Genomic DNA, 27,795 nt, shown 5'->3' on the forward strand with positions numbered 1-27,795 from the left:
GCCATTTTCTTTCTTGGGATGAAAGTCTTTTTTGGCTGACTATTTCATCATTTTTTGGATGAGTTCCACCTTGAATGGTTTAAAGAGATACTGAGGGGGGATGGGGGAAAACTTCTGCAGTCTCCCAAACCTTTCTGTTGTGGAAAAATCTCAGGCTTTCCTGACAAGTAAAGCTTTGGGATTTCCTGATGTGCAAAAATTGGTCTGCCTCTTCTTGCCTCAATCACATTCCTATTGGCCTGTGAGTCTGCCCATCATAACAATCGATAGATACCATTGTATGGAGACAGGACTTAGGGGCAAGATCTGACACTACCCTGAAATGTAGAAGATGTGCTTGTCCGACTTGACATAAGGCCATGACCGCAAGGTTTAGGAGGCTGCGGTAGGTATGTGGTCCGTCCCCTTTCCCTCATTGGCAGAGTCTCTTTAAATTAATATTTTTGGAATGTGTACCTGAATGTCCATTCTGACTAGTGGAAGAAATTAATGTATAGAAATTGCATGCAGAATTTTTAGGCACCCACAATGAGACATACTATTATATAATACAACATGTTATTTATTCAACATGTACACACATTAAAATCACATGAGATAATGACTGTGGCTCATATATATATATCTATATAAATATATATATACAGTATATATGCAACTATCCTAGGCCATCCAGATCCGAATATCTGTTTATACCACGCTTGTAGGTATGCATTGCGTTTCATGGAAGAAGCAGATATCCTGGATGTAGTGTACTCTATGCATTTTGCAAAGATAATTCCACTTCCTCAGGATGTTTGGTACAATGTTTATGTTGAACACAAGTCACTTTTTTACAAATGTTCTGTTAAAACCAAGCAGTCATATCTTGGGCCATCAAGGACAATGCACCACCCAGTCAATCAACATCTTATAGGGACCCGACTGAGAGTCTTTGCAGGCAAACCCCTCATTTGGTTTATGATAGAGCAGGAGAGTCTGATTGTTGGTGATATAGTAGGTATGACGTGCAGAGGGAGAACCCACCTCCCCCCACACCATGAAGACATCAAAGATGCATAATCAAATTAGATGTGATCAGCACAGAGACATTTTACATAAAACGATATGCAATCATATACTTTTCTGTAAACATGCAGCATACATGGTGAAAATGCAGTCCTTTGTTTACTTGAAAGGAAGGATTTCACAATCACAATGCTATACATCAGGCATGGACTCCTACTGTGGCTGCTGTCCACGCTAAAAAGGTTCTGATCAAAAGTGGTTTCAGAAGGCTGAGTCACGCACATGAAATGCCCATAATGTAACATCATTATTACTTGATGAAAGCAATGTATGATGGGATATGTAGTCTTGAAAAATCAAGACTGTATCACATTAAGCAGCAGGTTAAGAGACACAAGGCGCACTGGGAATCCAGCTGGTGGAAGGCATCACTCACTACAGAAAACATATTTTTGTAACTTTTGATACCATTATCAAAAACAACTATAGTACAGTATGTCTTTCTATTACAATGATGATGTTATAACAGGATAGCATATGCTGTGACTCTAGAACCTCTTTAAGAAACCGTGTCACTAAATACCTTCCATTAAACACATTTCCAAACTACACAACAGGTTTTTCAGACACTATGTTGGTATCCATAATGTTTTCAAGCTTGATCCAGTCAGATATTTTTACCTTTTCTGCCTAGGAAGTTTTTGGAATGCAGCTTCTTTTAATACAGTATCATCCTACCTACATTTCCCTACCTTCGATGGAGAACTCAGTGCAGATGTATCTTTCTTCTTCAAAACTGCATCACCATCTGGACTATTCTTAGAAAACCTGGGAATCAAGGATTTTATTCGCATTGAATTGGAATGTAAGTCTTTTTTTAAATATATTAATTTATAACAAACAGTATAACAGTACAACGAATTAACCTCGGTAAACATTACAATAATAAGAAAGCAAGAATGTAGGAACTGAACAGAAGAACATTGCTACTTATTACAGATATGTTACCCTTATTTTAAAAAAGTCCATAATATAAGACTATAACCAGCTAAGATGGTCTCATGGCTATTTTGGAAATGAAATGGTAATACGATTCCATTATTACTACATTAAGCTGTGCAAGTATTGCTAAAACAGTACTGATTTTTTTAGTTGCTGTTATACTAAAAAGCTGAGATTAAGGCAAGGCAGCCGAAGGCAGCCGAATGAATAACCGAGGCTATTCACTGCCGCCATGTATAGTTATTTTTAGCCATACATTGGCTGCATTCGGCTCCCTTCACCTCACTTTGGCTCAGCTGGAGCAACATCTGGACCGGCTGAAGCAAAAATTCAGCAGTTCATTCACTGCTGTTCACCCCTGTTCCAAGGGGTGAAACATCAGAGATGGAATAACTCATGGTTAGCCAAACTCCGGCCCTTCAGCTGTGGTGAATCTACAAATCCCATGATGCATCTCTCTACGGGAGTAAGGTCTGTGAGAATCTTGCAATGCCTCATGGGATTTGTAGTTCCACCACAGATGGAGGGCCGGAGTTTGGCTACCCCTGGAATAGCTAAGCAGTCGGCTCATGTTTTGGTTTGGTCATTCTGTTCACTAAATCAAAAGTAGTGAAGCAGAATGATTGTAAGCAAAAAAACAGCTTTTAGTCCCCTCCTCAAATCATACCAGGCCCTTTAGGTCTGTAATATGTAATATGCACTTGGCACAATGCTGTGGTGTGAATGGGCCCTAACAACGAGATCTCTTTGCCCTAGCTCTGGACTCTGTTCCTGTCTACCAGGGAGTTTTGGAATTAAGTTGGAACCCCTCATAATGGCCACATAAGGTGTGCAGTCTTAGTAACTAAAGTGCAGAGATCTTGAAAGCAGATATTATAGGGGTATATATTAAAATTCAAGTCAGACAGCAAAAGGTAGGATCATAGGTGAGAAAGTACCATGGTGATGGTATTGTACAGTATATACTGAAGAACATCTGTTCCTGTTTAGTTCATAGCAGGTTGTTCCTTTTTTGCATGGCATTTTTTATTTTACTTAAGGAAAATATAAATTATAATAATAAGGTAATAATAAATCTGTATTTTTTGTGACCTTTTTCAAGCTCCAACAGATGTGATTTTTTCATTTGATGTTGGGAATGGCCCCCTAGAGGTCAGAGTACAATCACCAACTCATTTGAATGACAGCCAGTGGCATTTTGTAAAGGTGGAGAGAAACATTAAAGAAGCTTCTCTACAAGTGGACAATTTGCCACAAAAAACATATACTACTTCTTGTGATGGTCACATACGGCTGCAGCTTTACAGTCAGCTTTTTATTGGTAAGTAGTAAATATTAACAGCCCATTTACACAAGCGTGATGACAGATCAAAATTTCATTTATAAAATAATAACTGACTTTATTCTGTTTAATATTATATCAGTTGAACTTATCTTGAATTGGTTTCACATAACAGAGTTGTTTTAAAGTTGATTGTTGACTAGTTGACTAGTTTTGAAATGAAACTCAAACAGTGTCTCCAGTAATAAAGACGGTGGGTCCAGGGATATAATCTAAATATGTATAAGGTGGCAAAGGGTTTTATCCTTTTCATTGCTATCAGTGTTCCCATTGGAGAGATTTCCCCAACTTCCTGTCACTGACACCAGGAGAAGTAATTAAGGTAAATGGTATCACTGGGACTAGTAGCACAAATGGCCTGCCCTTACTAAAAAAAAGTGTTTTTGTTGTCTCTTTCTTATCACTTTCCAACCCTATGATATCCAGCCATCGGAACAGCAAGTGAAGGGAATACCTCTCCAGGTGATTCAGGCAGCAATATAAGCCTTCTCTCTTTCGATAAAGTTAATTTACAATAATACTTTGGATCCTACCATTTGGACCGCATGACACTGTTGCATTTTTTAACCTGCTGTCCAATGTCATTTAGCTGGGAATAAAGTTTCTACGATGTTGGCTTCAGGAGTTGGCTTAGGTTGGACTTGATGGACTAATGTCTTTATTCAACCTCAAATACTATGTAACTAGGAGTCAATGGATTTCAAGAGTTGTATACATGACAGTATCGTTACAGCATTTTGTTACCATATTGTTGGTAATGTTGTAACCAATATGTAACCATATTGTTGGTAATGTTTTATGCTTAGAAACCACACCATATACATACTAATGATATGTAGTGTCCTGCAGGCTTAGTTACATAAAATAGCTACATGAAGCTAGGGTGTTACATTATCATAATACGCTAACAAACAAAATTAATTCGTTTTGAAAATGTTTTTTTTTATTTAAGGCAAATTATTTGATAAACAATATAGAATGATTTAACAATATGCTCTATGCTTTAGTTTTGTAGACTTCTACAGCTATTTAAAAAGTAACTCTGAATTTGAAGTGATTATTAACTCAGACGTAATAGAATCAATTTATCATGGACGGTTAACTGACCTTGAATGCCTCCTTTTTTTTGGATTTTGACTTCCTCTATTTATCAAAAAGGAGAAATTGATTTATTGGAATAATAGTCATTATAAGACAAGCATTTCCATGAATTATCTTGAAAATTAATTGTTTCTAGTTAAATGAAGCAGTGCTATTTTTGGAGAATTATGCTGCCATAAACAAAGCGTAAACCTTTTATTCTAATAGTTTCAAAGTATATTTTTTTGCCACATCAGAAATATACAGCTCTTCAGATTTTTCAAATGTATATGTTATTTTCGAATGAATATGTTCGAATGATCCATTTGATGATTCTTTCAAGTTAAATATTGTTTGAGATGCTTCTGGTATCATTTAGAGTTTGACAGGTGCAATGGACCTACATTTGACCTCCTCGAGACCCACATTTCATCTCCTTCTAAGCTGTGTCAACCTGCTTCAAGCTATATTTTCATTCCTATTGGCTTGCATTTGGAGAGAAGCAATTCTGATGCAAACAAAAGGCCATCAACACAGGTTATTTGATCACCCTAGAGATTCTGCCACTGATGAAAAGTTTTCCTTTCTCCTATGACATCCCTCCTTCACTGCCTGAACCAATGAAAGGGTTCCACTCATAAAATATTAACATCAGCAGATATGCTGGCATGAAATGGAAATCAGAGAATGCTCATTTCCTTTTGTACCGGTGGTAACAGTCTGCTGGGAATCATAATATGGAAGATGCCTTAAAGTGTATCTATATCCCATATTTTTGGGATGCAGTGGAGAAAGTTAGAAACCCTGTGTGCAGATGCCACCATTTACATGCTCAAATTCTGGTCTTGATGTGCATGAGTCTAATTTAGATGCTGAAAACTATTTGATTCTGCCACCATCATTCATCTTACTGAGACATATTTTGTAGTCGAAATGCAGCTGCGGTTAAGAATTGATAAGGTTTTTTTTATAATGCATCCATTGAAGTCTGACATTATATTTTATCAAATTTCACAGGTTTTTTATGTTTGAAAAAGCAGCGACAAAGTGGTAAAATTGGTAGAAAGCTGCTAAAACAAAAATAATTAAATGTTAAAGGTAAAAACAAATGAAACTACGTGAAATCCTGTAAGAACATGTATATTTCAGTGATAGTGACAATGGCATTTATAAAGAACAGTGAGGTACTTAAGAATATGAATAACTTTGGTCTTAGATATGTAAGTAAAATAATTGAATAACATTTACTCTTCTGCTGCGACCATTAAGTAGAGAATTGATTGCTGGATTTTCTTTGTTTTATATTAGGGACATTGTTGCAAGAGGAATTAGTTGGCAGTGGTTCTTATTATGAATAATAATTTTTTCCACTGAAGTCCCCAAGAAATGTAGGAATACCTTAAAGCTTAAAGGGTTAATAAACCCTCAGCGGTTTTTGCATATATCTACTGCTAGCAGGCAGTAGATATATGCAAAAACTTTTTTTGGGAAACCCTTTCAAACAGGTTTAAACTTACCTGTTTCTTCGCCGCACGCTCCCGTCCAAACATCTGAAGAGTCTCGGGCGGCCGCAAAGGATCTTGGGGCATGCGCACTTCACATGTTTGGCTGGGAGATGAGGAGAGACACAAGGTAAGTCTATGGAGCAGCGTGCACCCGCACAGACTCAGTGGGACATCAGAGAAAAGAAGGACAGAGGAGTCAGCACTGGATCGGAGACCCGCAGACCAGTGAAAACTACACTAAAGAAGATAATTATCGGATTAAGAGACATGATTTAAGGTAAGTCCTTACTCTAACATTGGGTGGGGGGAAAAAAATTAGCCTTTAATGTCACTTTAAATACAGTATCCATGTTGGTTGGACCAACCCTTTACGTGTGTCTAAACCCAAACATGGAAATAATTGTGTTGTTGCACATGTTCCCATATTATCAACACATTTTATTCTTATGTTTTAGTTGAATCATATCAGCAAGGTGTACCCACATGCACTTCCTTTAGTAGAGTAAAAATGCTTACTAACTTCACTCTTTATTGCACTCTTCTGCTTTGGACAAAAAATTGTTGTACCAGCACACAGTGTGCTGTCATGGTCTGCTAGTGCACAACATTCACAGAAAGATCAATACAGTAGTAGAGAATTGTACCATGTTAGCCACTAATTAATTAACCTTTATAGATTCACAATTAACAGCAAGAAAAGAGATGTTCCCTTAGCGGAACATCTTGCAGCAAAGACCTCGGCATGAATGATCTCGATTACAGCACTGATAGGGAACTTATGATATCTGACAATAATGCCTGTTTTTTTCCTCAAGCCGGTGATCAAAGATATACGGACATTTCGAGAGGAATCTTATCCTCACTGTGGTGACAAGTTTATCTGAATGTCTTCAAGTCAGTTAGCCAAATAACATTTTCATAGATCTATCCTAACTATTTTTTAAATAACCATAACTATCCATGTGTTTCACGGAAAAAAAGCTGCATTTTATTATTGGCTTCTCTGGTAAATGGACATTTCAAAGGCACGCTCATTTGAAATGAGGATTGTGACTGGATTTTTCATATTTGAGTCAATTACCTCAATAACACTTCTAAATTGATCTCTACAGTCTAACCCTTTATAACAGCCTTTGCCACCCAAGTGTGTCAAGAAAAACAGTTTTTTTATTTTTATATTTCATTGCTCCTCTTGTACAAAAGAAACTGGCCGGTCAAACACGGCATTCTATTCTATTCTATTCGATACCACACACAATATGGAAGTGCAGGCTATCTGAATGCCATGTTTGACCGGCCGGTTTCTTCGTTTTTAACTGTGAGTTTTTACTTGTTTTTTAAATAAATGTTTATACCTACGACACCATGAGGAGTTTCGTTTTGTAATTTCCGCTATCCACTGACCAATGGGATATTGCTGGGACGGATGCTGGGATCACGTATCCATTGATCAACTTCTTATTGTTTACATACAATACTAGTGTGGTGATTGCGCACCCCAAAGGGGCGGTTGACATGGACACAAACAAACGGTGTGGAAAAAGATTTTCAAGCACTTTTGCACTATGTTGCACAGATTGGACTTAATACTAGAAATATTTCACTAAACAATATCAATATCACTTTGAACTTGACCCATCCACATATGGAATATATCCTTCTATCGCATGTATTTATTGAATCAAGGTTTTTAATTATTTGTCACTTATATTTATGTACACTAATTTTTATATATGATTTGATTATAATTTATTGCACATTAGCACTTTTGCAGATATTGCACCCCTATAATCATTTATATTTTAGCTGCTACTGAGGTAGTGACTCACAGGTCACTCATATTTGCATCACGCATGAGAGACTAATATAATATTCACGCACGATAATTAAAGAGAGCCCTAATATAACATCAAAGTAGGTTCATCTAAACTATCACTGATCCTTAGTGCTGCAGACTCAATATTTATAATAATGTGATCCTGTTTTACTAACAGTGCATTGAGCTACAGAAGTATCATTTTGTAAATGTTAAATTCTATTTTAAACAGAAGTTTCATTGTAAGTGTAATTTGCAATGATGGATAAACTGATTCCACTATCATTGATAATAAATAACTTGGGCCACTTGTGATATAGTGAGATGAAACCCCCAAAACAGACATGTACCAAACCTCTAAATGTAGTATATGACAGTCATTCTAGTCTTGATAAACCTCAAATTATAGGGCATTAACAATATTTCTTCTACACAAATGCTTTTTTTATTAAACAGATTATACTTTTCATATTATGTTATTTGTGGATATCAGAAAAGAAGCATCCACATATGCAATTTTTAAAATTTAAATTAACTATGGAAAAGGTTTTTCAGGTAGAATTACCTTGTTTAGCACTGTCTTCCTGAGGGTGATATCAAATAGACAAGCAATTCACAAGACATTAACTTTAATAGACTGTCATTACTACACTGTGAGCAGAATACATTCACCTGGCACTCAGTACAGCTTTTGGTTCAGCTGCTGTTTTAATGAAACGTATAAAGCCTGTCAAACTCTGATTGCAAAAGAACAGAAAATGCATGATCTCCGTGAACAAATGGGATTAAAGAAGAACATATGGACAGAAGTGAGAAAGGTATGATGCAGTAAGATTTGAGCTTCTGGAAGAACTTTCTTATAATTTTAGCCACCAGTTCTTGTGTTTGTCACTATTTTTAAAGGCTGGGTTCCAGGAGTAAAATATGTACACTGCAATCTTTTGTAGTTAAGTGCCATTTATTTTAGAAAATAAAAGGTGGGAGAGAATGTAGCAGCCAAAATATAATGGCTCTAAAATACCATGTTAAAAACGATAAAAATAGCAATTCAACAAATTATACCACAACACTGTTGAAAATGATACAGGAATATTTTCTTCCCGCCAATGCAGGCTTAGTAGAGACACATTGAAAATACTTCATTTATTGTTTTCATTATGTCACTAAGATGCCACAAAATAGACTATGACCTATTAAAAAAATCTGAATCGGTTTATCTGGAACAATTCCCAAAAAATAGGATGACTCATGCCTTGTGAAAGAATAGGAGCGCTAGTTTTTATAAAATGTTGCTGTATGTAACATACTTTTCTGTTATACATTGCTCAAGAGAAATATCAAAAGATGTTTATTGCCTCCATCTGTCACTAAATTTTTGGATGGGTTGTCAGCAAATTCAGATATATTAAATCTGTTTGGAAGAGTTGGACTTCTCAACATGTCTAGAATCTAGCAGAATTAAATTAAACTGCAGTGTACACAATTTAAATAGACAGAGTCATTTTCTGTGTTACATGACATGACATTAAAAGTCTATTAAAACAGTAACTTTGGCAAAAGTGTATGCAAAAGTTTTGAGCTTTTGGAAGTAACATAATTTTGATTAATGCTGAAATAAGTTAGGATGGAAAGACACCAGTATCATCCAGACACTTTTGATTTCCGCACACTACTGCATGAACAACCTTGACTAGAGTGTCCACAGGTATTGCTCTGCATGATATTTCTATTTCTTCCTGCAGTGCAGCCAGCGTAGGTGGTTTTCTACAGTATACAACATTCTTTAGTATTCCCCATAGATAGAAATTGAGGGGTGTTAAGTCTGGAGAACGTGTAGGGAATTCAACAGCACCCCTACATCCTATCCAACATCCTGGAAGAATGTCATCGAGATAGGCTCTTACGTTCCGAGGGTAGTGAGGTGGTGCGCAATCTTTCTGAAAGTAAAATTGCTCATCTGCATAAAGCGCATGAATGGCCAGTTTGTTGAAACCACTCACAGTACTCCATTCTCAGATCAGGGTCATCTTCGATCATGTAACAGTCTCGAGATGTAACATTTTTAATATGCTCTCTTCAGAATACGTTGTACGCTTGATCTGCTAATTCCTGTCTTGTGTACATTGTTTGACAGACTTTTACGGTGAGCATGTAAACTGCCATATCCGAGGAAGCAGGCCTTGTTGCTATGCGATGCCTCCCAGATCTTTCGTTCTGCACATCACACACAGTGTCATTGGTTTTCAAAGTTATCATGAATCCATGCGATTGTTAATCGTGTAGGTGGTTCTGTTCCAAACTCACGTTGCCATTGTCATTGAACTTCACACACATTTTTAAATTTACAATACCACTTCAAAATGGTCTTGCGTTGCTCAAAAGTCAAGTGTGCCTCTGCCATTTTCTTTGACTCTCTCCTAACGGTCACATGGTGATATCAACAATGGTGCAACTACTGATATCTTTAGAGGAAACATATATGGATAAATAATATATATATCCAAGTGATCAGAGGTGTGGGCACACAACTCTCAGTTGGATAGTAACACAATCAAATGTATTCTATGACAATAAATACAATAAAAGTAAATCATTGTTAGTCATAATTTAAGTAATACAGTATTCTGGATAGATTACTGAATTAATATATCCTTATTTGATATGCAACATATGGTACAATCCAGCTAAATAGAGGTAAATAGAATTAATTGTCTTTCTTTTAAATTAATTCAGTATGTTAGGAGCTACGTGCTATTCAGAAACTGGAAATCCTCAAGAAATCAAATCAAATATGTTTTGCTTTGTAACTGCCAAATCTGTGACATTTAATTAGTTGAGCAAAAAATAACGATACACAACTGAAATGCTGTTTTCAACAGCCACTTCTAGTTGATTTAATCTGGCTGTATCTGCACATCTAAAAATGTTGCAATGTCTTTTAGACCAGCTTCTCTCAAGAACACTCTGGTTCCAATGTTATTGGTTCTAGAGCCAGCCTACCGGGTTAAAGATAATAGCAATCAAAAGTTTTCTAACTACTTCAAATACCTTATTCCCTGGGAACAGTCATTAGGCCAGCACATGACTGATTTTGCTGTACCTGGACCCTAACAACAATACCAGAAGACTGTTATCTAATGTCTAGGGGCACTTTAACCTCCCTGGCGGTATTCCCAAGTGTAGCTCGGGGTTACTTTTCCATATCATAAGCGGTAACCCCGAGCTACACTCCGGAATGCCGCATAGCATTTACTTACCTTGTCCCTCTAGCCGCGCTGTGTTTTGCAGCCGATGCCGGCTTCTGGGTTCCGTCGCTTGCGAGCGTACGCGTCGCAGGAGGGCAGAACCGGCAGGATATTACAAAAAAAACGGAAAAAAACGACAAAGACGAAAAAATGCGAAAAAAAATAGACCGAAAATTGACATGAAAATTGACATGAAAAAAATTTAAAATCATACCGCTAGGGAGGTTAAAGATAAAACATGCAAAGTTCATGTCTAAGGGTACCTAAAAAAGATGAAGCATGCAAAGTTAATGTTAGTCTACTTGTGATTACTATATAAAAAATGCAGGGTTGTTTTAAAAAATATATATATATTGTTACCCTTGGCTTTTTTTTACAGAAAGACATGGTCATCACCCCATACACAGCAAGTTAAACATACAGTAAGAGATACATGTAATTACATTCTAACAAATTAGGTTGCTGATATTTCCTAATTAAGCCTTGTACAATCTACACTGACAATCTTTGTAGAATTACACAAGGCTTCCCCTTCCAATGCCAAGCATTGGGAAGAGGACCAGCTGGTTCACTGTAGAATACACAACTTCCGACACTCCTGGAAGTGTCCAAGGTGATTACAAATAAAGTCTCTGTTTTCAGCACAGTGAAGAACGTAGACATCCCAGGTATGATAAAGTTTGAAACACTAAATCATAAATTATAATATAATAAATAATAAACTCAAAGCCGAATGCCGGCATCGGCCTGAGCGCACACAGCAGAGGGTACCGCGGGCTTGCAAGGACAAGGTAAGTGACACTTTTGTGCAATCCCAAGTGTGGCTTGGGGTTACCGCTCTTGGTACTAAAAATTAACCCCGAGCCACACTCTGGAATACCGCCAGGGAGGTTAAGCAGTTTTTTTTACAGGGGTTGCTTTACTAAAGGAGTAGACCATATTTGCTTTGAAAGTGAATTTTCACTTTGATGGGGAATTTCTACTTACCGTAGTGAATGTGGGGAAAATCCACTCTTCAAAGTCCAGCTAATTATGTGCAAAATAAATCTATAGGGGTTATTCACAAAGGAGCTGAAGGATCCAGCCGTAGCTTCGGATGATCCTTCACCTCTCTTTGGCCGCCCTATGAGAATAGGGGCGAACGGTAGCGAGTATGCTGGTGGAGTTTTGGCTCAGCCGATCCAGATGTTGGATCAGCTGAGTCGAAGTCCTTCTGCACTTCGGCTCAGCTGAACATGCAGAGCATGTTCAACTGATCAAAGTGCAGCTGAAGGCAGCCAATGTAGGACTGATTTCAGCCGATGTACTGCTGAAATCAGCCATACTGAGCCGTAGTGAATTGCTGAATGTTGTCCAGCTCACTTCACTACGGCTCGGTTATTCACTCGGCTGCTTTTGACGGCTTTGTGAATAACCCCCTATGTTTTTGCTTGCACATGATTGGATAATAGAGTCAGCACAGCTTTACCACATTGACTAAGCTAAGTGAAAATTTGCTTGAAATGTAAATATTTATTTTGCAAAGTGAACATGCTTTGCTTCTTTAGCATGTCAGCAAAACATAGTGACCAGGAGCTATCTCCATATACAACACACCAATTACCAAAGCAGTCAGACCACTGTTAACTTCAGAACTGTGAAATCCCTTCTTATATCGAGATAAAATATGATGCTGAAAATTCAAATCAATATAATGACAAATTAATAGTAACACTACTAATTAGAATGGTTTATAAAAAGCACTTAAATGTAAATTATTCAGTATGATGGGCCATTTCTAAACATAAGTAATCTAGATGGTCATTTGAAGTGCCACCAGCTGGAAAAGATGCCAGAGTGAAGTCAACCTCAAATTTAGGTGTCAGGAAGTACTAGGCAAAATGTATCTGTGAAATAGGTCTGTGAAGGTTCTCATTTATTCAGGTCATGGTATACCTGGTAGTAGTTGCAACTGGATATATTCTGTAATTGACCCTATTACAGTATTTATCCAATAGGGTTCAGATGCATGAGCATTAACAGACAAAAAGACAAAAACTGTTATGACATATTTGTTGTGTGCACAGCATACAAATGTAATAGCTCCATCTGAACGTATGGATTTACAATAATACCAGCCTGTCAAGAGGCATTGCAGTTTATACATTCAAACAGGCAATGCTCCTTATGATCAGTAACAGTGCCTCTGTCATAAGGCAACAAAGTAAGCAACAAAGTAAATACTGTCATAATAAAAGATAGGCTTTTTGATTCTAGCAAGTGAGAATTTTCATCAGGTTGGGAAAGTAATTTGCTTTAATACTAAACATAACTTGCTAAATTATGCCAAAAGACAAAGGGGTCTATTCACTAAGCTGCAGTAGGCTGTTCGGCTATTCACTTCAGGCTGGTACGGCTGAAATCAGCCGTACATCGGGTGGCTTCACGTGGCTTCGGGTCGGCCGAAAGGCTTTGGGAGTCTCCCGCTCCCTGCCGCAAAGGAGAGAAACACTGATTTTTCTTTTTTTTTCTTTATTCTGAATATATTATATAGAAACAAAAATAAAATAAAAATTTGCCCATAGGAATGCATTGCTAGATTCCTATTGGCTATTTCAATTTGCCATAGCCAATAGTAAACTATCATTGCACCCGCCCTCTGCTGCAGTTCTCCATCAGGTCCATCAGCAGAGGGCGGGTGCAATGCTAGTTTACTATTGGCTATTGCAAATTGAAATAGCCAATAGGAATCTAGCAATGCCTTCCTGTGGAATGCAAAGTGATTTACAAGCCACTGTTCTCTTCACTATAATGTAGATAGATTCAAGAGCTGTTTGTACTTGAGCCCTCATATGATTCCACTGTTAGGAGTAGGGTTATATTAAAAATAGGTATATTTAGGGGTACTATATACCACAGTCTCTAAGGCTGCCACTGTCATCTCTCTCTTTTTTTTTTTCTATTCTGACACGGCTCCGTGTCAGAATAAAGAAAAAAAAAGAAAAATCAGTGTTTCTCTCCTGGGCGGCCGGGAGTGGGAGACTTTTCTGTCTGGAGATCAGTGTCCCTGGTTAGCTGGTAAGTTAGCCGAAGGATTGGCCGAAGCTATGGCTAGATCCTTCGGCTGCTTCGTGAATAGAGTCTGGTAATGTAGAATGGCAATGGACTCCCCCAAACAGGAATTACATGCTCCAAAGAGGGCTCTACAAACCATGAATGATTCAGCCTGTGAAAACTATCTATGTCACAAGGAACAGGTGTTCTGATCTCAAAACTATTAGATTCAATAGGGTCATTAGAGGTTATCCAAGGTCAATGTGTTCTGTTTGAGGATGGGCTTTCTGGTTGAGAGGTGAGGACACTGTTGCTCTTCTCATACTGCAGTGCTAGGTGCAAGTTGTATAAAAAAGTGTGTCTTTAGCATTTTTTCATATGTCCAGGGATGGACTGTCGCAGTGTCACAGATAGATCATCCGATATATAATTTTCAAGTGGATTGTGGCAAAGACGTAGTGATTTCTCTGAGAAATTGGGATGGGTGGATGCCAAAGCAGAAACTCTAATGAGGTTATTCACAAAAGGGTGAAGGGTTTGGAGAAGGCAGGAGAAGAGAACAATCTAGGGCAACATAGCTGAACTGGAAAGTGAGCTGAAATGGATCATTTTTCCAAACCAGCTATTTTGGCCTAGATTGTTCACTTATCCTGCCTTCTCCAAACTCTTCACCCTACTGTGAATAGCCCTATAAGTTTCACTCTCTGAGTTTCATAATTTTGAAAGTGTGTTTTTTGAAGTGTATTGTTTTTTCCCTTTTATGTATTTGATTATTTTTGTGTACTGTTGTTCTAAATATTTTGTTTTACATTTTTTTAACTTCTTGTTTCTTTCTCTGGAGAAAAAAGGTGCATAATGAGATGTTTTTTGGCACTAGAACAGGTCAAACTTTGACTCCAATGCATTTTGCTTATATTTTGAAATTTCAGGGGAATGCAAACTCTCAGTTTCAATTATCCTTCCTGAGGAGGAGAGGTAGTAAATTCAGATACTGTATAGGTGGTGTCGAATACAGAGCAGTCTGCGCCGTATGGAAAGATATTTTCCTTTTTATCATAATTCACAAGCTTGTAAAAGAACATGTTTTTTAAAGATGGTTTTAATGCAAAATATACAACATGTTCATATAACCCAAGTGACCCTGCAACAATATATATTTCTCTTTTTATGTTTGCAAACAGTTTATGAAAAGTCAATGTTAAAAACAAATTACAGCTAAAAATTTAGTTGGAATGTATTTATGCTTTCTGAACCAATACACATACAGGGTTATTCATTCACAAAAGGGTGAAGAGTTTGGAGAAGGCAGGAGAAGTGAACAATCTAGGACAAAATAGCTGAACTGGAAAGTGAGCTGAACTGGAGAATTGTTCTAAAATCAGCAATGTGGTCCTAGATTGTTCACTTCTCTTGCCTTCTCCAAACTCTTCACCTTTTTGTGAATAACCCTGATAGTCTCTATATATACCATGCTATATATACCCAGTTCAGATTGCGTAGATGCTTTCCATGTGTCCCTAATACCTGTCATGTGACTTCTGATGGCAATTTCTGAACAAAAAGTTTAAAATCGAAAATAAGCTAATAGTTTGGGCTTGGCAAATGACAAAGATGCTTACCTGAATAAGTTTACATGGAGTCCTGAGAGATGACAGTGGCAGCCTTGGAGACTGTGGTATAGTACCCCTAAATATTCCTACTCCTAACAGTGGAATCATATGAGGGCTCAAGTACAAACAGCTCTTGAATCTATCTACATTATAGTGAAGAGAACTGTGGCTTGTAAATCACTCTGCATTCCCTTTTGTATGTATACATATCCTGGACAACTTCTTCATACAATCTATTTTTGTATTCCTTATGCAGGTGGTACTCCTTCAAGGCAGAAAGGATTTTTAGGATGCATTCGTTCTTTAAAATTAAACGGCATTGCCGTGGATTTGGAAGAAAGAGCTAAAGTGACCCCAGGAATTAAACCGGGCTGTCCAGGACATTGCAGCAGCTATGGAAACTTATGCCACAGTGGGGAGCAGTGTATTGAAAAGCCGGCTGGGTTTTCATGTGACTGTAGCGCATCTGCATATGCTGGAGCATTTTGTAAAAACGGTGGGTGTCACCTGATATTTTTTCACATTTTGTACAGGCACGTATTTAGAGTTTGTTGAAACTAGAAAGCTCCATTTAAATCATTTTAAAACTCTAATTCATGTTATTTACAGACAATAAAATAAACAGTGCATAGTGATAAAAATCTGCCCACTTGCTAATATTCTTTGAGTGCCCATTCATACCAGCTATGTGTTTGTTATGCATTTTGTGCATTTACTTGCATTTGACATGCATTTGGTATGCATTTATATGCATTTGCAATGTGTTTTTCCTAAGCTTTATGGCCTTTTTTTGTTCACTACAAAATATGTACCAAAATGATATGTGTGCTGCAGTTTTCTCCTAGATGTTGGCCTTTCTTCTGTTGTCCCTATAACATTTGTTCTGATGGTTATTAATCTCTGGGTACTCCTGAACCATGCTAACAAAGAATTCTACATCCACTTGGTTGCCATTATGATATGTAATTAACCTTCTGCACTGCTCTGAACACACCATATGTATAAATGTATAACCAGCAAGTGAAATGGGGATGAACCAGACATAAGAGGAGGCAGACTTTTCCAGAGTACCGTTTATGTGCATTATATTGCATTTACACGTGTTTAGGTGCATTAGCCTGCTGCATGTTTCCTTATTTGCAACCCAAAGTCATGCTGTGAACTATGCTCATTAGCCAACATGGATTTTGGGCTGTCCTTGCAGTAGGAATGTGTTTAAAAACACATCCCACTGCATCAGGTGTGAATGGGCCTTGAGAGTTTCGAAGCAGTTTTATTATCACCACAGACAGCTCTAAGGCTGTTTTGTTTTGCACATGATTAGGTATTCCAAATAAACATGGCTTTAAAATGCAACTTATCCAAAAAACTAAGGGGTCTATTCACAAAGCTGCCGAAGGATCTAGCCATAGATTCAGCTGTTCCTTCGGCTAGCTTCAATCCCAGGACCCCTTCGGTTCAGTAGAACCGAAGGGCTGCTGTACGGGCTATTCACTATAGCCCGCACAGCTCCCGAAGTTGGCCGAGGGGCTCAGTCAAGTCGAAGGCATATGCTTCGGCTCGACTGAGCCGAGGTGAAAGCCGAAGCTAACAGAAAGGCCGGCCATTGGCCTGCCGACAGCCTGCTACTGACTGCTGGGCAGAGCGGCTGGCTCTGGCCACTTGCACAGACTTGTATAGCCACTTGCATAGCTTTGGCTGATCCTTCGGCTAGCTTCGATCCCAGGACCCCTTTGGCCTGGGATCGACAGCCTGCTACTGGCTGCTGGGCGGAGCGGCTGGCTCCGGCCATTTGCACAGACTTGCATAGCCAATTGCATAGCTTTGGCTGATCCTTCGGCTAGCTTTGATCCCAGGACCAGTTCAGTAGTAGTTTTCACTAGTACTAGTTTTTCAGTAGTACTATTCACTATAGCCCGTACAGCTCCCGAAGTTGGCCGAGGGGCTCAGTCAAGCTGAAGGCATATGCTTCGTCTCAACTGAGGTAACCAGGGACGCTGATCTCCAGACAGCCCAACTCTCCTGGACGCTCCGGGAGTCTCCCGCTATTAGATAGCGGCTCCTGGCCGCCCGGAAAGAGAAACGTTTTCTCCCAAAAAGTTTTACTGTGCTCGATCGAGCAGAGTAAACCTTTCCCTGCTCTGTTGTCTTTTTTTTTCTTCTGACAGCAGCAGAACAGCCCAGCCAATAGAAAACAGGTACCACAGAGGTACCGAGCAGAATAGCTGAGGCTCCTCTTATGTCTATTCACTCACTGCTGTTCGGCATCTATGAGAATAGGCGGAACAGCAGCGAGTAGCCTGCCAGAGGTTCGGCTCAGCCGATCCAGATGTTGGATCGGCTGAGTCAAACTCCTTCTGCACTTCGGGTCGGCCGAAAATGCTGAGCATGTTTGGCCGACCCGAAGCCAGCCGCAGCAAGCCGATGTACGGCTGATTTTAGTCGGTGTACGGCTGAAATTAGCCGTACAAGCCTGAAGTGAATAGCCGAACAGTGTTCGGCTCACTTCACTTTGGGTCGGTTATTCACTCGGCTGCCTACGGCAGCTTTGTGAATAGACCCCTAAGTATATACCAGGCTAACTGAACCTTTTCTACTTCTTTGGTGTATCAACCCCAATAAGTTTCTCTTTTAAACCACTGAAACATAATATATCTTAATCCATTGTTACTTCATTTTCCATTATAATACATGCGGAGGAAGAAGAATATTTAAGTTTGTGAATGAGGGGTTGCTAGGAGTGATCCATCCAATTCTGTTTGCTCACCACTACTTAATATATCCTAATAATGTGCAAATGCACAGGTGGCAAAAATTGATTTATAAACACCCAGATGCACACATAAAGAACACTAGACATTCATTTTCTATCCAATTTCCTGCTGCATATTAAAAGTAAAAATAAATGTAACCCATTTTCCATTTCTTCTTTTGCAGAAATTTCAGCATATTTTCAAGCAGAATCATCAATAACTTACAATTTCCATGCAAATCACTCTATGGCTAAAAATTCAAGCTTGCATCCATTTTCTCCAAATGCAGGCATATCTTCTAAAGAGACTATTGCATTTAATTTTAGAACAACGCAAGCACCAAGTTTATTATTGTTTATCAGTACTTTTACTAAGGAGTATATTTCAATCATCATTTCAAGAAATGGTAAGAGTATTTGTATATATATATATATATATATATATGACCAACTGTAATTCATGCCTAAATCCTGATTTATGCGTTAAACATCACAGTTAATGAGATACTTGTAGAAACCGACTTCTTAACTGTTTGATGACATTTGCTACATTGTATGCTAAGGATACATTGGGGTCTATTCACGAAGCTTTGGCCCCAGGACCCCTTCGGTTCAGTAGAACCGAAGGGGTGCTGTACGGGCTATTCACAATAGCCCGTACAGCTCCCGAAAGATGTTGAATCGGCTGAGTCGAACTCCTTCTGCACTTCGGGCCGACCCGAAGCCACGTGCAGCAAGCCGTACCAGCCGTACCAGCCGTACCAGCCGTACCAGCCTGAAGTGAATAGCCGAACAGTGTTCGGCTCACTTCACTTCAGATCGGTCATTCACTCGGCTGCCCTCGGCAGCTTAGTGAATAGACCCCATTATCTCCTGAAGTTTGCAGACAGCAATCACTGCTTTTATGATTACTGTTGTTGCTTCTGTATTGGCTACTTCTCATTCCATGACAGTTCTTTAGACATTGCTGTGGGATAAAGAACATATGAATGTTGTGCTGATGCTTTTACTGCTGTACTGTTGGAGATAAGTGCCGCAATCACAAAACTGCAATACTTTTAATGCCCTGCATTTTTACCTTCAGGAATTACAGTTTTACAATCACTGCTTTTTGCAACATATTTTATTACACACAAGCAAGATCTCCTTTGTACTAATATTTTACTGCAGAAGAGAAAATAGCCTTAAAACATTGGAAGAGAAAACAGGAGGACAAAGTAACCTAAAACAATAGCCTAAGAACAATCAATCAGAAGAGAAAAAAATCTAAGAACATTTGATTTTGCCGCTGATTAAAATGCACAGAACAAATGTATATGTAGTTTTTCTGCATGAATAGTTATCATTTGTTTTTATACCTTTGTGTGCCATGATTTCAACTTTAATTAGAGCATTAATGTGCATTCACTTTGGATGGTCAACCAATGTCCGGTTAAACCTCACCTGATCCTGAAAGTTGTAGTCAAATGATTACTCCTTCAGTACATCTATTGTAAGATGTTTGTCCATAGTGTCCAAGTGGTGTTTCAATAAAATACTAAACTTGGAGGGGCGAAGCGGAGCACATTTTTAAACATGCTATGTAGTCACCAAAAAGAATATTGTTATGAGATCCTGACACTATGCAATCTCCACATACTTTAATATGCTTTACACGTATGTCAAACATAACAGAATGCTTTGACTGCTTCAGGATTGCCCAACGTTGATAAATGGTGGCATCCTAAAGCAGTTTTACCAAGATCTTGGCTGTTCCATTTTAAACAGCCACTGATGGATGTTCACATAGAAGTGATCCGGTGGATATACAGCTGCCTGATCGATTGTACGGTGCTGCAGAGTGTGCTCCTCCCCCGTGCTGCTGCCACCAGCTACCCTGGGCTTTCCTGTTCCCCATGCAGGCCCTGGACCAGCACAGAAGGTCTGTCGTCTTCAATCGGAGGGAGATCATAACACTCTAAGCTGCTGACCTCTCCTCTGATCACTGGACCTGGAAGTGATGTGTATTGCATCACTTCTGAGGTCCCTCTGTAATTTATCTGGCTCCTATAACCAGGAGAAGAAGCTGGTGAAGCAAATTGCTGCTTCATCAGCTTCTTTTTGGTCCCTATGTTATATTAGGGGTCTAATAGATCCCTAATGTCTCCATATAGAGGACCTGTCACATGCTCTTTAGTATTACATAGGGGGTTAATAGCCATAAAGTTAAGTGTAGCAAAAAAAAAAATGGAAGTCACATATAAAAAAAAATTTAAATGCAAAAAGTTTTTTCTAAAGTCCCCTGACCCCACGTATATGCACATACAAATGCAAACCTGCGTCAGGTGCACCTCAGCGTAAAAATGACGATTGAGACATAGATGTTACATATCACCACGAATGCTGGTGTGTAAGCAATAATTCTAGGACCATCAATCACAGTTAGCACTAAACTGATGGGTAGTATTGTAGTTTTTTGTGATTTTCTGGGCACAGGCAATTTTAAGGCTTGACATGTTTTACATCTATTTTCCTGACGTGACCTCAACTTTTATATTTTACCAAAAAATTGGGTATTATATTTCTGTGCACTAAATTTCATTTTAGTGTATTGTATCCTAAAAATTCTGGTTTGATAAACATTTGAGCAAATACCTTGTGACATAAAAAATGCAACTAGCAATTTCCTATTCTATGGGGCCTCTGCTTTCAGAAAATATTGTTTAATGATTTTAAGCTTTTTTCTAGCCATAAAATCAGATGTTATGATGTGTGTGCAAATATGAAGAAATTGCTCTGCACAGCAAGTAGTTAAAGGATTTGGTTTCAAGCGTCTTTCTGTCAGTCTCATAGTTAAAACAAACAACTTAATGTGTATTTAGGAAGTCAAGAGAATCTGTCAGGATGTCTGACACAACTAAGGCTCCCATAAGTCTGTCATTATCTGACACATAGCAGCAGTGCTAGATGACTGCAGGGTGTCCATGTATCATTATCTCACAGGATTCTTACAACTTTCACCCATAATTCCCATGTTTTTACTTTAATTACTTTAGAAAATTGTGTGACTCCTGGGTGAAAGTTGTGTTTCCTGTGAAAACATTTATAAATAGACCCCTAAGTAAAGCCACACATATTTGCTATTTTGCAGCACTAGCTATAGTGTACTGGATGGGAGCCATGACTGTGGCATTTACCAGACGTTGCTTTAGGATAATTGTTTATATTGAAATATTGAAAATGTATTCTGTTTTTCTTTAGGAAGTTTACAGATTAGATACAGATTGGATCATCAGCAAGATCCTGAAGTATTTAGTTTCCATTTTAAGAATCTAGCTGATGGCCACCTCCAGAAAGTGAAGATTTTGAGAAAGCAAGATATTCTGTTTGTGGAGGTATGCATGGTTTGTTTATAAAAAGTGAGGAATACACTGATTTTGGGGGAAAAAAATAAAAATTTTCTATATATGGGTTTCTGGTGCTATTTCTCTTGTAGTCCAGAGATGTTTAGGTACGGGGAACTGCTTTTTCTGTTTGCTAATAAACTGATTATATGGACAATTCACATAAATACATAACAGTAGACATCAATAAAACTGTGGCTATATACTTGTGCTTGGATGAATAATCGTATGTTTTACATCCCCAGTTTTCAATGTTATGATATAATATAGTGATCACTGTATTCATCACAAGAGCAATGATTAGTCAATATCTTTCTCACACTAAATAGAAGAATAAAAGTGCAGCAAATGTTGAGGAACATTATCCCTGTGTACATAACAGATAAATGGAACTCTGAGATAATATCTCAGAACTTTAAAATGTCAGAATTCTGACTACACTTCCTATATCAGTGTAATGGTTGGATAGCAATGGTTTCATATTGTAGATGTTCAACATTGCTACCACTGTCTTTTTTCCAAGCTGAACTCGTGCATCTGGTAGACAGAAAATCGGGATGAGATACCGTTCAAAAAGGAGGAAAGTAAGATAGGAAAATAAGACAAAGGGACTAGAGCCAACATAGGAATAAGAGATTAGGATTTGCATAGTTTTCAATACAATAAATTGGGATATACAGTAGGTACCAGCTTTAGTTGAACAATCCCACATATATATATAATATAAAATGTTTAGCAATGTTTCTATGATATATTTCCTTTTATTACATTATGATAATATGTTGCACTTTTCCTTTAGGTTAACGAATATACAAGTGAGAAATTTATTTTGACTTCTGGTACAGACTTCAGTTCAATCCATTCTCTTGAGCTTGGAAAGATATTAGGTAATAATTTTTTAAAGGATCGTGAATGTGACATAGTTTATCTCATTGATAGAAAAGTATGTCTGGTCGGTGAATTTAATTAAAACTGACAAGTAAGAGAAAAAAATGCCCTTTTGTCAAGTCAAAGCATCATTTCAAATGAGTGCTTCTTTCAGATTGGCAAGTGGGCTCTCCTGAAACTAATTTCACACTTATCTCTCCATTTTTTAATCAGACATCCGGGAACATGATATTTTCCTCAAAAGAGGATTGATTTATAAGTGCAGTACGTGATTCTGCTGTGATCAGAGGGGAAAAAAAGCTTAATGTGATTCAAAGTCAAATAAACCTAGTCGTATCAAGTATGAATGATGATAGAAAAACATAGCAATTACTAAAGCAATGTAGAATATAAAATATAACTGGTAGAATGTTTTATAAAACATCATAAATAATACAATTATAATTGTCATTGTATTGCTTTTTTCAAAACCAAGTTGGGCAGGTGTATAAGGAAATGTTTTAAAGTATTCAGCAGTACGTAATTATGTATATATACATTTTGGGATTAAAATTCAAAACCCCGCTCCAGGCCAAACTTCCAAAACATTTTTTTAGGTTGACTAATGCTGAAAAGAATGAGAACTTCTTTCTTAATGCTAGTGAAAACAGGTAATTTAGGCATCAAAGAACACATGTACATTGCTTGTACAATATTGTAATAGTACAAAACGTAATGTTAGGTGAAGAAAACATGTTAAAAGAAGAGGGTAACGTAAAGCACTTTACTCCAAACTGGAAGGAAACATATATATGATACATATCACCACGAATGCTGGTGTGTAAGCAATAATTCTAGGACCATCAATCACAGTTAGCACTAAACTGATGGGTAGTATTGTAGTTTTTTGTGATTTTCTGGGCACAGGCAATTTTAAGGCTTGACATGTTTTACATCTATTTTCCTGACGTGACCTCAACTTTTATATTTTACCAAAAAATTGGGTATTATATTTCTGTGCACTAAATTTCATTTTAGTGTATTGTATCCTAAAAATTCTGGTTTGATAAACATTTGAGCAAATACCTTGTGACATAAAAAATGCAACTAGCAATTTCCTATTCTATGGGGCCTCTGCTTTCAGAAAATATTGTTTAATGATTTTAAGCTTTTTTCTAGCCATAAAATCAGATGTTATGATGTGTGTGCAAATATGAAGAAATTGCTCTGCACAGCAAGTAGTTAAAGGATTTGGTTTCAAGCGTCTTTCTGTCAGTCTCATAGTTAAAACAAACAACTTAATGTGTATTTAGGAAGTCAAGAGAATCTGTCAGGATGTCTGACACAACTAAGGCTCCCATAAGTCTGTCATTATCTGACACATAGCAGCAGTGCTAGATGACTGCAGGGTGTCCATGTATCATTATCTCACAGGATTCTTACAACTTTCACCCATAATTCCCATGTTTTTACTTTAATTACTTTAGAAAATTGTGTGACTCCTGGGTGAAAGTTGTGTTTCCTGTGAAAACATTTATAAATAGACCCCTAAGTAAAGCCACACATATTTGCTATTTTGCAGCACTAGCTATAGTGTACTGGATGGGAGCCATGACTGTGGCATTTACCAGACGTTGCTTTAGGATAATTGTTTATATTGAAATATTGAAAATGTATTCTGTTTTTCTTTAGGAAGTTTACAGATTAGATACAGATTGGATCATCAGCAAGATCCTGAAGTATTTAGTTTCCATTTTAAGAATCTAGCTGATGGCCACCTCCAGAAAGTGAAGATTTTGAGAAAGCAAGATATTCTGTTTGTGGAGGTATGCATGGTTTGTTTATAAAAAGTGAGGAATACACTGATTTTGGGGGAAAAAAATAAAAATTTTCTATATATGGGTTTCTGGTGCTATTTCTCTTGTAGTCCAGAGATGTTTAGGTACGGGGAACTGCTTTTTCTGTTTGCTAATAAACTGATTATATGGACAATTCACATAAATACATAACAGTAGACATCAATAAAACTGTGGCTATATACTTGTGCTTGGATGAATAATCGTATGTTTTACATCCCCAGTTTTCAATGTTATGATATAATATAGTGATCACTGTATTCATCACAAGAGCAATGATTAGTCAATATCTTTCTCACACTAAATAGAAGAATAAAAGTGCAGCAAATGTTGAGGAACATTATCCCTGTGTACATAACAGATAAATGGAACTCTGAGATAATATCTCAGAACTTTAAAATGTCAGAATTCTGACTACACTTCCTATATCAGTGTAATGGTTGGATAGCAATGGTTTCATATTGTAGATGTTCAACATTGCTACCACTGTCTTTTTTCCAAGCTGAACTCGTGCATCTGGTAGACAGAAAATCGGGATGAGATACCGTTCAAAAAGGAGGAAAGTAAGATAGGAAAATAAGACAAAGGGACTAGAGCCAACATAGGAATAAGAGATTAGGATTTGCATAGTTTTCAATACAATAAATTGGGATATACAGTAGGTACCAGCTTTAGTTGAACAATCCCACATATATATATAATATAAAATGTTTAGCAATGTTTCTATGATATATTTCCTTTTATTACATTATGATAATATGTTGCACTTTTCCTTTAGGTTAACGAATATACAAGTGAGAAATTTATTTTGACTTCTGGTACAGACTTCAGTTCAATCCATTCTCTTGAGCTTGGAAAGATATTAGGTAATAATTTTTTAAAGGATCGTGAATGTGACATAGTTTATCTCATTGATAGAAAAGTATGTCTGGTCGGTGAATTTAATTAAAACTGACAAGTAAGAGAAAAAAATGCCCTTTTGTCAAGTCAAAGCATCATTTCAAATGAGTGCTTCTTTCAGATTGGCAAGTGGGCTCTCCTGAAACTAATTTCACACTTATCTCTCCATTTTTTAATCAGACATCCGGGAACATGATATTTTCCTCAAAAGAGGATTGATTTATAAGTGCAGTACGTGATTCTGCTGTGATCAGAGGGGAAAAAAAGCTTAATGTGATTCAAAGTCAAATAAACCTAGTCGTATCAAGTATGAATGATGATAGAAAAACATAGCAATTACTAAAGCAATGTAGAATATAAAATATAACTGGTAGAATGTTTTATAAAACATCATAAATAATACAATTATAATTGTCATTGTATTGCTTTTTTCAAAACCAAGTTGGGCAGGTGTATAAGGAAATGTTTTAAAGTATTCAGCAGTACGTAATTATGTATATATACATTTTGGGATTAAAATTCAAAACCCCGCTCCAGGCCAAACTTCCAAAACATTTTTTTAGGTTGACTAATGCTGAAAAGAATGAGAACTTCTTTCTTAATGCTAGTGAAAACAGGTAATTTAGGCATCAAAGAACACATGTACATTGCTTGTACAATATTGTAATAGTACAAAACGTAATGTTAGGTGAAGAAAACATGTTAAAAGAAGAGGGTAACGTAAAGCACTTTACTCCAAACTGGAAGGAAACATATATATGAACAAGAAGCAAATACATTGATCTTGATCACAGTTGTTATTTGTTGGTATATTTGTATTACCAATGTGGGGGTGTACTCCGCACCACATATAAAGATGTAACAGGTTTAAAATCAATTGGTACATCTGAATGTCAGCAACAGTGGTTGGCAAAAGCTAAAAAAAAGCAAATTGATCAAAAGCAAAAAAAAATTGATTTTGAAGTGTTACATCTCTGCATGTGGGTTGTTTAAGTGCAGACACATATATTTTGTGTTTAGGATGGACGTCTAAATGCATGACACAGCAGGAATTTTGTACATACAGCCCTGGTGAAGTAGGCACCATAATTACCCTGTAACATTGACTAAACTTCATGTCTCACAGAAGCTTAAATTGTAGTTCCAATTTGGCAAAACATCTATGTTTATGTGTGTTATATGTTCCCGTTTACATTGCATAACTTTAAAAAACATTGTTGGTTACATTTTTAAGTGGTTTATACTTGTTTAAAATCCTACTTAGCCTCACCCTTGGCATTGTTAATTTCATTATCAGTTGCAAACTAGATTTGAACACTGTCTGTCCTAACAATAAGGTAAAGACAATAAGGTTATTCACAAAAGAGCTTTGGCTGATCCTTCGGCTCTCTTCGGCCGCCTGAGCCCTTCGGTTTAGTCGAACCAAATTTTCACAATAGCCGTACTCATTGCCGTTTGGCCCATATGTGAATAGGTCGAATGGCAGCAAGTAGCCTGCCGGAGGTTCGGCTCAGCCGATCCAGATGTTGGATCAGCTGAGTCAACTCCTTCTGCACTTTGGGTCGGCCGAACATGGTGAGCATGTTCGGCCGACCCGAAGCCAGCCAAAGCAAGGCGATGTACGGATGAAATCAGCTGTATAAGCCTGAAGTGAAACAGCGTTCGGCTCACTTCACTTTGGGTCATTTATTTACACCGCTGTCTTCGGCAGCTTTGTGAATAACCCTGTATATATTTTGTGGTTTACCTTGCTCCTGTGCCAATAGAGGCATGCTTAAATCCTCAGTGACACCATCGCATGCTAAAAAAAATCTGGTTTAAGGAGGAGGGATCTGGAGGATTTCACTAAATCACATAGGATATTATGTAGGAGTGATTTGCATATCTACATTGGTGTATGGGATGGCACAAAACGGTGATAGCATTCTCAGTTCCTTGGCAACTAGAAGCTGAGGCATGCAGATGAGAAAGGGACAGAGGAAGGATAGAGACAGAACAGAGCTGCCAGTAGTTGTGTGAGAGGTGACAAGGGGAAGAGAACTCCCCTGTCATTGGTGTTATCACTTAGCAGTACTCATGTAATCTCACGCATCCTCCCTGTAGCTTTAATTTTTTTTTAGACAGTACTTTAATCTCCTAAATTTAAAGTAAACTTCTGTGTATTTCTTTAGTCCGGTTTCCGACTGCAGCTATCACTTCTTCCTCTGGCAGCTCCTCTGTACTGAGTACAGAAGTTGAAGTTTAAACTTTGGAGATTAAGGTACTAAAAAACTATTTACAACGGAAGAAAGGGTGGAGAAATTTAAACAATTACTGCAAACTTTGTCAGATTAGAGTAGGACACTTAGAAAACTCTGATTGCTTACTCAGCACTAGTTACAAGGTTGCTGAGAACT

General features: G+C 37.6%; 1 protein-coding gene across 1 annotated transcript in view; it reads left to right on the forward strand.

The window, feature by feature from the left end:
- LOC108795995 (contactin-associated protein-like 4) overlaps positions 1-27,795 on the forward strand; it is a 282,214-nt gene that overhangs the window by 245,212 nt on the left and 9,207 nt on the right. The window contains exons 20-25 of the mRNA XM_018567358.1: positions 1,703-1,873; positions 3,113-3,331; positions 15,898-16,137; positions 18,579-18,800; positions 21,634-21,767; positions 22,576-22,663. Coding sequence (XP_018422860.1) covers positions 1,703-1,873; positions 3,113-3,331; positions 15,898-16,137; positions 18,579-18,800; positions 21,634-21,767; positions 22,576-22,663 — 1,074 coding nt within the window. The remainder of the gene's footprint in view (positions 1-1,702; positions 1,874-3,112; positions 3,332-15,897; positions 16,138-18,578; positions 18,801-21,633; positions 21,768-22,575; positions 22,664-27,795) is intronic.

This window comes from Nanorana parkeri, unplaced genomic scaffold (genome assembly GCF_000935625.1).
Source record: "Nanorana parkeri isolate BGI_ZX_2015 unplaced genomic scaffold, ASM93562v1 scaffold1036, whole genome shotgun sequence".
Lineage (NCBI taxonomy): Eukaryota > Metazoa > Chordata > Amphibia > Anura > Dicroglossidae > Nanorana > Nanorana parkeri.